The 14,746-nt window shown below is 45.0% G+C and overlaps 1 protein-coding gene and 1 long non-coding RNA gene across 2 annotated transcripts; one reads left to right on the top strand and one right to left on the bottom strand.

Annotated features, from left to right (window-relative positions):
• The first annotated feature begins 2,045 nt into the window (after positions 1–2,045).
• On the top strand, positions 2,046–8,122 carry LOC309857961. The gene is made up of 3 exons (XR_014307993.1): positions 2,046–2,161; positions 6,199–6,376; positions 7,677–8,122. It is a non-coding gene; the product is annotated as an uncharacterized lncRNA (long non-coding RNA).
• A 1,124-nt stretch (positions 8,123–9,246) lies between these two features.
• On the bottom strand, positions 9,247–14,531 carry LOC309857965 (ral guanine nucleotide dissociation stimulator-like; the record flags this gene model as incomplete). The annotated part of the gene is made up of 6 exons (XM_082750657.1): positions 9,247–9,412; positions 10,656–10,818; positions 11,070–11,269; positions 12,204–12,263; positions 12,848–13,041; positions 14,439–14,531. 6 exons carry the CDS (start codon positions 14,529–14,531, stop codon positions 9,247–9,249), a joined length of 876 nt encoding a protein of 291 aa, XP_082606783.1.
• Positions 14,532–14,746: the final 215 nt, after the last annotated feature.

Raw genomic sequence — 14,746 nt, 5'->3', positions numbered from 1 at the left:
GTCAACAGACTTTAATGTTTTGTTTTCAAGTTTAAGACATTTTGCTTAACTTCCCTCTAGAAAGATCATACCAGTATATACTCCCAGCAATACGGCATGCCACTATTTTATGAAATACAGGTATTGTCATTTAGGCATCCTGCATTTTTAAAAATCTTGACTTTAACAGAATTCTTTTGTTGTGCTTGAAACCCTGAAGTGTTAGATAGGCAGTTAGCCTAAACCCAAGCGATAGCCCATCGTTTAAAGCTTATATGTCCACTTCCATCACACACCCAGAATTTTGTCTTTTAAGAAATCAAAAAAGATCAGGGATTTGTTTGTTAATAGGTTTGCATGAGCAGGGGTCTTCCCATAAAGCTAAATTACTGGTTATAGAGTATTTGGTAGTGGTGAGGGTTAGGCAGTAAAGCAAACAATTCTTAATATTGAAATGAGATCACAGAGGGGCCTCTCACCCCTCAAACCGTGTGATCTAATACTCGGAAGTGTCAGAATCTCAAATATCTGGATTGTAAGCGTTCTACTTTGGAATTACCTGTTAGATCAAATCCCCAGACGCTGGTCACATGAGAAGTGTTATTCCTTCAGTTATTTGAAGAATTGTCTGAAACTAGTTTAATGAAATACTTGAATAAGTAAGTGACTTTAATAGGGCCTTAAAATTGGTTATCACTCACAGGCACTTGGGTGGCTCCGTGGTTCAGCATCTGCCTTTGGCTCGGATCCTACATCGGGCTCTCTGCTCTGCGAGGAGTTGGCTTCTCCCTCTTCCTTTGCCCCTCCACCCTGCTCTCTTGCTTTTGCGCTCAAATAAATACATAAAATCATTTTTTTAAAATTATGGTTTTCACTCCTTTTCCAACTTGAGAACTGAAACTGGAGTGCTTTCTTAACATTAGTGACTGCAGTCATGGGGGAGGGTTCTACTTTCCAGCACAGCTTCTTGAAAGCAGGCTGTCAAATTTTCCCATAGCAATGATAGTAAACTTAGAAAGTTGTAGTCATGACCAAGAATCAGCATCAAGTAGACCAGGCCTGTACGTTAAAAGCAAAGATAAAATAGCTTTAAAAAGTATAATAAATGTGAATCTGTGTTTCAGATCTAGATCTATAAATACAGATAATGGACCTCTAAATTTAACGTGGTTGTCATCACCTCTAAAATTACATTTATGGGGCACTTGGGTGGCTCAGTGGGTTAAAGTGTCTGCCTTCAGCTCGGGTCATGATGTCAGGTCCTGGGATCGAGCCCCACATCGGGCTCTCTGCTCGGCAGGGAGCCTGCTTCTCCGTCTTTCTCTCTGCCTGCCTCTCTCCCTACTTGTGATCTCTGTCTGTCAAATAAATAAATAAAATCTTAAAAAAAAATAAAATAAAATTACATTTATGTGTGAGTGCACATATGGCATATATAGGCACACAATTTGTAATGTATATAAATACTAATCCTATTTTACAGGACCTTTGTTATCATTCTTTCCAGGACTGTTTAAGCTGATCCCTATTTTCGATTCGAAGCTGTAGTGTGTGGAAACAGAGCTACACGTAGTTTCATTGATTATCACTCTCAAAGTAGCCATCTTGGAATTTAATTCAGAAATCACAAAGGATTGTAATCCAGTTTTGAATCCGTTTGTCCTTTTATCTTCTTTGCTCTCTCTCAGTGCCAAGGCCAATTTTGCAGGGGAGGGAAGTATAAAAAGACAGTTACCCTTCAAGAAATCATGGGGAGATCAGAACCCAGGCTTTCTTTGGTTACATTCTTGGTATTTCCAGGATTAGGGAAGGTTTACCCAAGAGGTCTGTGTGTGGCTCTTTTACCTGCAGAAGTTTTAAAGTATTAGCTCCTGAAATGAACTACCTCGTCTGCCCCACCCCCAGCAGTGGCCTGCAGTCCCCACTCAGGTGAGGCTCTGATACAGCGATGATAAGTGCATTGACAATAACCCTCCCTATAATTTTTTTAAGTGAGAAGCATCATTAATGACTGGTGATTATATATGTGTGTTTTCTCCAGGCTAGTGGCAAGAGGGTGGATTTAACAATTGCTAGGCCGGGGAAATCCCAGCCTGGTAACCCTGTCCAGGACGCAGGAGCTCAGAGTAGCAGCCAGCACCATGCACAGCCGCTGTACCACAACAGACCCAGCTCACACAAGGTGAGGCCTCAAGTTTGCATGTTTTCATTCATCTGCCCTCAGGGAATCCTTGTGACAAACTGGTAAGATTTAAATGAGGGCTGTTACTCTGTTGGAAAAGGTGAGCACAGGTGTTTGGGGGTGTGGAATGTGTGTTTGGCTACCTTGAGAGTCCCTGTACAGTCTGTTCCTCAGCCAGTAGGGGTGGTTTCTTAGTAAGAAGGTCCCTCTGCCAGATTGATGAGAAGTGTTTGATCTTCTAGAAAGACTTCTTTGTTTGGTCCTGCTTGAAAGTGGGATTTATCTTGGTTTGCTCATTCAGTTGTAACAGGAGGTTATGTAACTGAAAAAAAGACAATGACCAACAAGTCCATACTTAGCGGTTGGGCAGGTTGCCCAACAGAATTCCCTATGTGAATATGAAGCATAAATCATACTTTCTGATAGGTACATGCAAAACACATAACGCATTTCTTTTTATGTTACAGTTTATAGGAATACTACCCTAGATCATTTTAAATTCCTGTATGTTGAGCTTTTTGCTGCATATTTCAGTGCTTTTGTAATATATTCCTAGGTCATTTATCTGTGCCTAAAATTTTGATGCAGTCTCACTTTGGATGCAGAAATTAGTAGAAGTCAAAAAACAGTGGCACTTTACTGTGTTCTCAGTATTATTTACTTCATTTGATCTTTCATTTGAACTCAACTTCTAGTAGGCCAGAATTTTTACAACGATGCTATTTACCAACTGTGTGAAAATCACACATCTGAAACTTCCTATAGTTTTTTTGTTTGTTTGTTTTTATTTCCTATAGTTTTTAAGTAGACCAGTAAATAAGTTTTTATTTAGCAAAGCAATTTAATTTTACGTAAGGAGAATGACTTGAGAAACACATGTTTAGCTTAAAGTGGCTTCTTTTTTTTTAAGATTTTATTTATTTATTTGACAGAGATCGTAAGTAGGCAGAGAGGCAGACAGAGAGAGAGGAGGAAGCAGGCTCCCTGCTGAGCAGAGAGCCAGATGCAGGGATTGATCCCAGGACCCTGGGATCATGACCCTAGCTGAAGGCAGCAGCTCAACCACTGAGCCACCCAGGCGCCCCTAAAGTGTCTTCTTAATGTAAGTACAATTTGAGAGAATAACTCTGTAATGTCACAGGAGCCCAAGAAAGCATTATTTATTTATTTATTTATTTATTTATTTTTAAGATTTTATTTATTCATTTAGCACACAGAAATCACAAGTAGGCAGAGAGGCAGGCAGAGAGAGGGAGAGAGAGAGGGAAGCAGGCTCCCCGCTGAGCAGAGAGCCCCATGTGGGACTCGATCCCAGGAGCCCAAGATCATGACCGGAGCCGAAAGTGGCTCAACACACTGAGCTACCCAGGCGCCCCAAGAAAGCATCATTTAAAGGCACAAGTATTTTTGGCCCATCAGGTTTATCTTGTTTTCTGAGCTGAAGTATAGACTTGTCACTGGTCTTTATTCAGTTAAAACTTTTAAGAAATTATAAGCACAAACTTCATCTTATTTTTGAACAGAAAACGAAATGTGTGAAGGGAACCTATAATTTTGCTTTCACAATGATGACTACGAAAAGCAGTTATTGTTTCGAAAAGGAATTTGAATAGGAGTTGTTCATATCGCTGGTCCTTGCTTTACAAGTTACATATATATATACATATTCCTAAAGAATCATAATTAAGGCAAAAGTTCGTAACTGAATCCATGAATTCTACAGAAAGTGGAAATATGGGTGCTCAAAGACAACGGTACAAATTTAAGACTGTTTTAAGAACTTCTTAACCATTTCAGCGTTCATATAGACGACTATTTATGTCCTTTTGTTTGTTTGGGGCACAACTATTTTTCTTTTTACTAGTTCCTCTTCCTTAATTTTAAGTGGTGGTGTTTTAAATAGCAGTGTTGAATTCTTACTTTAGGTGCTCTGTAAACCTGATTGTTAGAACAGCCACATGAAATGTAATTTTAAGCATTAATTTAGCAATTTACCATTAACATACAGCATTTGTGATGTCAAATCCTACTTTAAAAAAATAAAGGTCTCCTAGGGAAAACAAATACAAATTCATCAAAACAACCTGTTCAGAGGATAATCATTGTTAAAAATTAAAGCACACATTACTCTATTACTAAGCCCCTGCGTGGCCCCTGCTTGGAAACATTCATCCAGTGTTAAGCCCTTAGAAGTTTCCATGAAGTGTACCAAGAGTAATCTGTGAAGTTTGGCTAAAATACATACATCTCAGCCATATGGAGGAATAAAACAACCACCTCTTATTGACTCGATACCTGACAGACACGAGCGTTGAAGTCAATGTGCTCCCAGCTGAGTTTACCTGGATTGTCTTCATAATAACGTGGGTCTTGCCCAGTTTTGAAGGATGCGAACATAGATGTCATATGCTACGATACCACCTGTGGACGTTTACAGGTTTTCTATGAGGTCAAAATTCTAGGAACTCTAGGCTATTTAAGTAGTGCCCTCAAGAAAATTTCAGAGTGTTGGTTTCAGGAGCAGAGAAGAGCAGACACCCCTGCAGGTCCAGGGCTTGACTGACACGTCGTACCTGTCCGCTGTGAAGCAGTGTCACTAAAGGAAATGTTACAGTTCTAGCAAAAGAATTCATCTAGTTCTACTATTGATATTGTTAGTGGTGGTAATAGTTATCTTGTTATCTACACTATGCTGTTACAGTATATGTGTTAAGGAACCTTTTGAGATAGGAGCTTCCATTATTACACTTAATGGGATAGCACCCTTGTAGTGTGGATGCATATAGCATCATGCTGTATGAACATACACAACTACATATGAATAAATGTTTATGTATATACAGTATGCGTGTGTATGTGTATTTTTTTTAAACTTGAATCACCTCAAATCCAGTGTGATCATGCGTAGCTATATAATTTGGAGCAAATTACATGACCTTTCTTTTTTTTTTTTTTAAAGATTTTATTTATTTATTTGACAGACAGAGATCACAAGTAGGCAGAGAGGCAGGCAGAGAGAGAGGAGGAAGCAGGCCCCCCGCTGAGCAGAGAGCCCGATTCGGGGCTCAATCCCAGAACCTGAGATCATGACCTGAGCCAAAGGCAGCGGCTTAACCCACTGAGCCACCCAGGCGCCCCTACATGACCTTTCTAATAAGGCTATTCCCTTGTTTATTAAATGGGGCCAACCATAGGATTTACACTCCGGACCATTGTAATGAAATGTAATGAAACCATGAAAATGAAATAATACATGTGAAGCCATTTGCTTTACGCATAGTAAATCTTCAATAAATGTTAGTTACTATTGCTATTTTAATATTAATATTGCATTGGTACACCTTGTTTTTTATAGCATTCTAATTTAAAAAAAGGTGATGTTTTAAATTTTCCTTTTCTTCTAGGAGTGTCCCCATAAATAGAAACAATCAATATCGATAAAAATTGCTTTTTCCTGAGAACACAGTTTGTTGGAAAATTGTTCTCTTCCTTAACTTTTTCAAAAATTCAGTTATTTCATATCCTTATAGCTTTCCGTGAAGGTTGTGAAGATGAGTTTGCACCCATTTCATGACCGAGCATTCTCATGAGTAAGAAACAGAAGATAGATCTATAGCTTTTTTCTGGCAGTTAACTAAATCCGCACTTTACTTTTGTACTATTCTGTCACCATTTCTCTCAAAGAATAGAGGAGAGAGAGAGAAATAAAATTAATTAGCTTGTCTTCAGAATCTTAAAACTCAAGTGCATTATTTACCTTTGTAGAATTGGCCCTCTTTTGACTTCCATATGTCAACAGTCCTGAGTTTTTTGTGTTCCATACATAATCATATGAAAATACAGCCGTCCAAAGTCTGACATTGTGATCCCCAGTGTTCAGTGTCATGTTTGTACCATGAGGAACTGTGTATTATTTCTACAGTAACTGATTTTAACAGTGACTTTATCATTGCCATGGTATTTTTTCCTTCAGTTTCCTTACTTTACTTCAGCTATGTATTATTTATTTTGCAATGAATTTTCTTCTCCTGTGTTAGGATCTTACCCAGTGTGTTACATGCCAAGAAAAACACATTACTGTAAAGAAGGAACCACCTGAGTCCCTGGGAATGACAGTGGCAGGGGGCAGAGGAAGCAAGAGTGGTGAACTGCCCATCCTTGTAACCAGTGTCCCAGCTCATGGCTGTCTGGCACGTGATGGCCGCATCAAAAGAGGTAAGATAGGGAGGGCTGGGAACAGTGAAACTCTTCCCATCTTCTCCCTGCATGCAACTCATGTTTGAAAAAAAGTAACAAATATTCCCCAAATTTTCTATTAAATATGATTTTTTAAAAATCTTCTAAAATGTACCTTCCATATATAAGTGTAAAACCTCTCTCTAAGATTAGAAAAACGCCGAATGGGGGGCACCTCGGTGGTTCAGTGGGTTAAGGCTTCTGCCTTCGGCTCGGGTCATGGTCCTAGGGTTCTGGGATCGAGCCCTGCATCGGGCTCTCTGCTCAGCAGGGAGCCTGCTTCTTCCTCTCTCTCTCTCTGCCTGCCTCTCTGCCGTTTGTGAACTCTGTCTGTCAAATAAATAAAGAAAATCTTAAAAAAAAAAAAAAGAAAAGAAAAACGCCTAATGGGAAGGAAAATTGCTGCAGTTTGATGATGTTTCCGTTCTTTTTTTTTTTAAGAATTTATTTATTTATCTGACAGACAGAGATTACAAGTAGGCAGAGAGGCAGGCGGGTGGTGGGTGGAGGGGAAGCAGGCTTCCGGCTGAGCAGAGCCCGATGCGGGCTCGATCCTAGGACCTGGGATCATGACCTGAGCTGCAGGCAGAGGCTTTAACCCACTGAGCCACCCAGGCGCCCTTTCCATTATTTTCTAATGTTTATTTAGATCATTGCATTATTTTATGTTGGAAAAAACCCTCTAAAAAATAGAACACTCATCTTTTCCTTCCTAACCTTTTATATAATTCTCATTGCCCTTTTTTTTATTATATTACTTGTCAGGGCAGCAAACACTTTTTTTTCTTCCTTAAGCAAAAGATGCTCTAATCACAAGTTTCATTTCTTTGTGTAGACCCAAGGATCTCTTCTCTTTTAGTATTCTGATAGATTCATGCTGCGCAAACTCTGTAGGACTATATCTATAGAAATGTGTAACTCTAAAACAGGATATGTTAAAAATTCATTTCTAAGAGCAAAAGATCAGGAAAGAACTATAGAAATCACTGAAGCCCAAAGAAGAGAAATGAACATGCCCAGGTCCTGCACAGTAGGAAAACGAGGTCTAATGACTTGGACTTCCAGTCGAATCACAGTGCCTCAAGCCACATTTTTTCCTATACATGATGAAATTATCTTAAAAGTTTTGAGTTGTTTTGGAATGTTTTCCATGAATTGGATTTTTCCTTCAATATTGTAAGAATGACAGAGATGTGAAAAAATTACAAATAACAGGATGTATAGGGAAGATAATGACTTGGTAGCTCATCTCATTTTTCTTGTTTATTCCTTTGGACAGGTGATATATTGCTGAATATCAATGGCATTGATTTGAACGATTGAAGTCACAGTGAGGCCATGGCAATGCTAAAAGCCAGCACTGCATCCCCTGCTTTTGTCCTGAAAGCACTTGAGGTCCAGACTGTCGAGGAGGCAGCCCAGGCTACCGAAGAGCAGCCAGGCACCTTCAGTGAGAATGAGTAGGACTCCAGCTGGTCCCCGTCGTGGGTCATGTGGCTTGGGCTTCCAAGGTACTGACAGCATTTCCGCAGTTTCATGGAATAATCGTAGTGACAACACTTCTCAGTATGGAACACAGTAAATTCATTCGTCCAGGGTGTGAGGGGGAAGGTCCTGGTCAGAGATGAAAGTGGCAATGGCATATCAAGTTATAGAAGAAAAGGGTATTTTTTCCCTTAGATTATTATACTTTAAAAGATAAGTTTAAGGGGCATCTAGGTGGCTCAGTTGGTTAAGCATCCAGCTCTGGATCTCAGCGCAGGTCTTGATCTCCGGGCCATGAATTTATAAAAAAGATTTTTTTTTAACTTCTAAAAAATTAAAACATTTTTAAAAAATAAACCCTTTACCTTATTAAAGGTAAATTTAATAGTAAGAACTAAGCTAAAAAGCCTTGGTGTATCTGTTTATAAAAATGAATAAAGCCATTCTGTCCATGACTATTAAGAAGGTTTTCAAGTGGACCAGCCATGAGATTTGGATGTTCATGCTCTTGCTTTAGAAAAGCTGTCATTTACCACACGTGTACATGCTTAGACTTCATGTGCATTTTTAAGCAGAAAAAACAGGTCAAAGTGTGGGGCCTTTTGAAAAGCTTTTCTAAAACCCCTTTCTTAATCTTGTTAACTCTCTCTAAAAAGGCAGGATGTCAAAACTCAGTTTTCATTGGACATGAGAGACTCTTTCAGCCAAACCACTGGTGTCCGAGAGTAGGTCTTCTCACCACCTTCGGGACTGTCACCCACCAGGACATTCTGTAGTTGGTCATTGTCTGCTCATGAAAGTGTTTCAGCTCCTGATGAGTGTTGTATATACTTTGGTATTGAAGTTGGAAGAATGTGTATTACTGTCTTTGTTTCTAGATCACTTTAGAGGAATCCTAAAACTGAACTAAGATGAAACCTTCTGATTCTGAGCGAAGTAGAAAAATGACTGATTTTTTTAAATAAAAATAAACAATAAGAATGCCAGTTTCTGAGACATCAAGCTTCATTTGGATGTAATTTGTAATAACTATTATTTGTATAGTGCTATGTGATATATATATATATATATATATATATATATATATATATATATATATAAAGTACTTTCACGTAAAGAATAGCAGAAAAATCCAGGATGAATGGAATTCATTTGTCTATCATCTAACTTACTGACTTGTCCTTGTGGTAGTGTAAAAGACCAAAAAGGCCTGAAACAGTAACAGAATTCGTATCTCAGGGCCCTGTAGGCATAGATTGGAATGGTTGCTATGAAACCATGGCCTTTCTACCTAATGGTGAGGGCTCAGCCAGCAGAAGGAACTCATTTATCCTCTTGAGTACTCAGCCTGATACACTGACCTGTCACTTGAAACCCAGCATGTCAGAAAGCCCCGGTCCCACACGAGTGGGGGAGAAGTGGTCTCCTCGGCGGCGCAGGAGCCGAGCATGTGCACACCACAGCTGGTGGCCAGGCCGTGCTGGCGTTCCTTTAGTTCTTGTTACCTGGTGTTCCGGGTGTCCAGCTCCCCTAAGAAGTCCAGAAATGCTCACCCCATTGATGAAGGACTCCCACTCCTAGCGGCTTTGGCCAGCCTGCCGTGTGGGAGCAGGCCTGTCTTGGGCAGGACTGCCAGGTCGCAGGTGGACAAGGAGTCCGACTGGTCTCAGACAGGAGCTGGCAGCCCAGGACCCAGGTTCCCACATGGGTTCCTTGGGATTTTGGTTTGGATGCGTACCCTGTCCTCTGACTTCTCTGCCTCCATGTCTGTCCCCAGGGCGGAGCATTTTCAGGTGAATCACAAAGAACAATGATATTTCAGATGAACAGTACATGGGATAATGAAATCTCTTTGGGGGGTCTGCCTGTATCGAAAGGGTGTCTATCAGTCCAAGGTCACTATTCTGTGGACTCCTGGGGTTGTGTGTTGTGTGCAGACCAGTATACACAACCAGGTATTGGGAGGGCCACTGCTCTGTGGGTACCGGTGACTCTTTCCAACACGTCGCACACCACACAGGGTAGCAGCTCTGCTCTTTCTCAAAAGGGAGGGTCTTTCTCTGCATTTAGCTGGCGGTGTACCAGAAAAAAGAGTTATTTGTTTTGTGTTGTGCTGTTTCATTGTTTGTTTTGGCAGAAGATTCAGAAAAATGAAAATACCTATATCGTCTCTACAAAAGTTTGAAAAGAGAGGAATCACTCTTATGTTCTGCAGACACACACAGAAGGCCATATTGTAGTTTCCAGGCAGAGGAAAATCCAATTGAGGTGAAGTGGCCAAGACAGAGAGAAGAGAAGTGGTTGCAGGGACTGGGGGAGGGACAGAGCAGTGAGCGATGAGGAGCGCGGGTGTCTCTGTGAGGAAACGTCGTAGAAGACATGGTTGTGCAACACTCTGGATGGACCTAATGAGACCTCCATATCCCACTGCAAAGGATGCAAGTAAAATGTTATATAAACTCAAATTCTACTTTATTTAATAAATAACATCTACGAAGTAATTATAGAGGTGAGCACAGAACACAAATATGATAAAAAAGGAAATGACGGGGGAGGGGGATATATGCTCTAGGGGTCCAACCAGCATGAGCTGCTGCTCAGGGGCCCAGCCTGCTTGCTCCACGGAGGCAGGGGGCGGCAGCTTGTGGGCCCAGACTGCTTGCTCCACGGAGGCAGGGGGCAGCAGCTCGGGGACAGGACCCTGCTGGTCATCCAGTAAAGGCAACATGCCAGGTGGCTCTTCCGTGGCAGAGAAGTGAACGAGGGCCCTGACGACCATCTGCCCTGGTCCCATCGGGTCAGGGGGGTCACTGGTCTCCCTAACCCACTGTGAGCTGCTGCAGCAGGGATGGTAGAGACCAGCTCAGGCTCCAGAGGTGCAGCGGGTGCCAGAGGGGCTGCTGGAACAACTTCCAGATTTTGCTCTGGGGCCGGCGCTGTAGCTCCAAGAAGAGAAAGCATCATCAGCTTGATTGACTTCCCTTTTGCCTTTCCCTTTCCCAACCACTCAGCGTGGCCTGCGTTCAAGACCCAGCCCCCGGAAGGTATCCCCGACGGAAGCCCATGGGGACAGTGATCTGAGACGACTCACTCTCTTCGGCCCAACTACAATCTACGGAGGCTTCCTCAGGGTGGCCCACCCTGTCTCCTCCTCAGGCCCACACCAGTTACCCCCAGTCCTCCTCACCCCCAGCCTCTGGCTCCATGGCCTTTCTGGGAGGGCATTGACTTTCTGGCAGCAGAAGCTGGGCACGGCGCTGCAGGTCCGAGCCTGGCACATTGACCTGCAGGTAGGCCAGCAGTGTATGCAAGCTGGGAAACTCCGGAGGCTGCACAAAATCCCCTGGATACTTTTCCACCCAGGTGTTTAGGATGGCATAGATGGCCCTGGGGACAGACATGGAGACAGAAAAGTCAGAGGACAAGGTATGCATCCAAACCAATATCCCAGGGAACCCCTGTAGGAACCTGGGCCCCTGGGCATCCAGCTCCTGTCCGAGACCTGTCGGACTCCTTGTCCAATTGCGACCTGGCAGTCCTGCCCGAGACAGGCCTGCTCCCAGACGGCGGGCTGGCCAAAAGCCTCTAGGAGTGGGAGTCCGTGATCAATGGGGTGATCATTTCTGGACTTCTTAGCGGAGCTGGACACACTCCTCAGTCTGTCTCCTTGCCCACGAGCCACTTCAATTCAACTGCATGTGCCCGGGGAGGGGTGGTGTCTCGCCTCTTAATTACCCTCACTGCACTCGCCTCTGCTCAGTGAAGATCCAACCGAGGAGGGAACAAAGGGACTCTGTCTCTAGCCAGGCCTTCCCAGGACCCTCCCCATACCTCCATCGTTACCTCCTCTGCCCGTTCACTAGGTGCTGTGAGAGTGGGTCTGTTTCCACTGACACTCACCTCCCACAGGGTGTGGGATGTCTGCTGCTCCCTGGGCTCTACTGGGTCACCACTCTCCCTGAGCCCCCTCTGAGCACCCAGCGTGCAGGTGCCAACAGAATGCTGTGCGATGGTTCCTAAATCCTGCGTTCTGGGTCCCAGAATTGGGCAGAGAGAGGGTTGGGAGGTGGTAGGCATGGAGCATGACCCTCTCAGGGGTGGAAGCTGTCCTCCATGCCCCTCTGCTCTCCCACAGTGCTCACACACCTACCCCAGCTCCCCAGGGCACCTTCCCAGTTTCCAGTAAAAGCTCTCAGACCTTTACCCTAAAGCAGGAATCACAGAGGTGTGCATGAAGGTCCATCAGCCCCTTGAACTCACAGGACCCTCACTGCCCTGCAGGAGAGGGAAGGCCCTCCTGGAGCAGCCAAAGCTTACTCACATGTCTCGCTGCTCCTGGGATCTCTTGACCTCTTCATACGTGTAGTAATAGCACCCGAATCTAGAGGAGGCCAGGGGGCATCACATGAGATGTCTGCGGATGTTGGCTCTCACCCTCTGACCCTCGACTAGCCTGCAGCCCTGGGGTGCTGTCTGTTCTGTGCCGGGATCCCATTCAGCTCCGAGATAATCGCCTCCACCTACTGGGGCTTCCTGAATGCTTGCTGAATGAAAGGGCCCCAACCAGCCCATCACGAACATCTGCGGGGGCCTGGCCCTGCTCACCCCCAGGGATGACTGTTCTGGATTCATCCAGACACAGACCCCAGAAAGAATCTCAGATTCCCTTTCAATGGCAAAGGAGCCCTGCTCAAGATCACAGTGAGGGTCAGGGATTAGGCAGAGGCTTCATCATGAGGGGCACGGGAATGTTCAAAGAGCATGCCCACAGGCCCTCCAGCAGACTTTTCCACCGGCGCAGGCTGCCAGGTATCCTTTCTGACACCTACCACTGAGTCCCTATAATACCTCTGCCCCAGTTAGAAGCAAGGGGAAGTTTGGGGAAGCTTGGGGACCTGCCAAAGTCTCACAACCAGGCATTGGCCTAATCCCACAGGGCAGTTAGGGGCAGGGGAGGGTGCTCACCTTGCACATAGTTGGTCCAGCACCTCCCCAGAGCTGGCAAAGGTGTCGTATGTGTCCAGAAAGGTGTGGACACTGTGTAGATCTTGTCTGAGGATGGCAGGCACCAGGTGATCAATTGCGGCCTCCAGCTTGTCGGCCCGCTCTGCCATCAGCAGTGAGGTCCTCGTCCTCTTCCTGGTTGAACCATTTTTCCCCTGAGGTGAATCAGAGGAGACATGAGTCAGTGCTGTGGCCATCAGGAGGGTTGGGGCTTGGAGGGCAAAATGAGCCCCCAGATCTCAGGGATTTCAGCAAGAGGTGGGACAAGAGAGCCCAGAGTCCGAAAAAGAATCGGGTGACTCAGTGTCTCATTGGGTTCAGCCTAAGGCACTTGGTTTTGTTTCAGGTCATGGTCTCCGTGTCCTGAGGCTGCGCTCCTCGTAAGGCTGTGTTCATAGGGCAGTGTCTGCTTGAGGATTCAGTCTCTCTGCTTCTCCCCACTCTCCCCCTGTCTCTCTCTCAAATCCATCAATCTGCCAATCAGTTAAGAAGCCTTTAAGGCAAAGAGAAAATGTTCTTGGTATCCATACAAAGAATTGAAAGAAATGATGTCTGAACTTGCTAGTATCTGAGGTCCCTTTGTGAGCGGAGTATGGATAGCACGTCCCTGCTTGAGTGGCATGGATCCTGTGATTTCTGATAACAGCCCATTCTTTTTATTTTTTTGAAAGACTTGTTATTTATTTATTTGACAGAGAGAGAGGTGACAAGTAGGCAGAGAGGCAGCCAGACATAAAGGGGGAAGCAGGCTCCCCGCTGAGCAGAGGACCCCACGCCCCCGACGTGGGCCTCGATCCAGGACTGTGAGACCCAGGACCCATGACCTGAGCTGCAGGCAGAGGCTGAAACCCCTGAGCCACCCCGGCACCCAACATATCCCATTCTTGAGATGAGAACACAGAGATGTTTAAGGCGAGAGGGCTTAGGATAAGAAGGCACAGAGGCTGTAGGATGAAGCACTGTGCTTTGGCCAGAGAAGGGGATTACATCCAGTCCTGCCCCAGTAAAGGGCTCCATGGCTGTGATCAATGACTGGCCTTCCGGACTGCCGTGCAGTGCAGTGCAGTGAGGCCCCTGTTCCTTTCCTTTGTCCGGGGGGGGGGGGGTTCCGAACAATGTGTTCTATCAATACCAAAGCGCAGAGCAAGAGACAGAGTACCATGGGCCCCATGTCCCTTTGGATCAAAGTCTCTCAATTCACTCTTGCAAGATCATTTGCAAGACTTGCAGAAGCTGAGGAATGATTGTTGGGCCAGTGGGGGCACCTGGGAGCACGAGTTAGGAAAATGCCTTGGAATGGGCAAAAGGAGTCTAAATCAATGAGATGAGACATGGTCTAGTCTCTTTAATAATACTCCTATAAGTATGTGGACAATGGCTGTGCTTCTGTCCAAGGCGTGGGCAGGACCATGTGGGCCAGTTTGGGGAAGAGATGGGATGCAGATTCACGGGAGTACAGGACTCTAGGAGGCCAGGTTGGCTTCTAGGAAGTGGGGCCCTTGGTGCTGCACGGGCACCCCAGGGGTCGGGTCTCCCCAGCACCTGCACTCACCCTGAGCCAGCGCCAGACTCTGCTGGCCCTGTTCGGCTTCTTTTCCTTGGAAGAAGGAGAGCAGGCAATCTCCTCGTTCACTTCCTGCACCATGTCCTCTGGAGCATTCTATAAAGACAGTGCCCGGCAGCCAGGCAGGAGGCCTTAGAGCCCTGTCTGGAGGCCTTTGCTGGTCTTCAGACCCAGGGCGCTCCATTCCAGACACACCACAGCCCAGGTGGCAGAGCCCTCCCCCAAGGAGAGAAACGTGGCCCAGCTTCAGGGCCTTGGATGTGCTCTGGCACAGCTCAGAGTCACCTCAGGAATCC

Source organism: Mustela nivalis, assembly GCF_964662115.1.
Source record: "Mustela nivalis genome assembly, contig: HAP1_SCAFFOLD_1608, whole genome shotgun sequence".
Classification (NCBI taxonomy): domain Eukaryota; kingdom Metazoa; phylum Chordata; class Mammalia; order Carnivora; family Mustelidae; genus Mustela; species Mustela nivalis.
The sequence above is the reverse complement of the archived record's forward strand: the minus strand, read 5'-3'. Positions and strand labels throughout refer to the sequence as shown.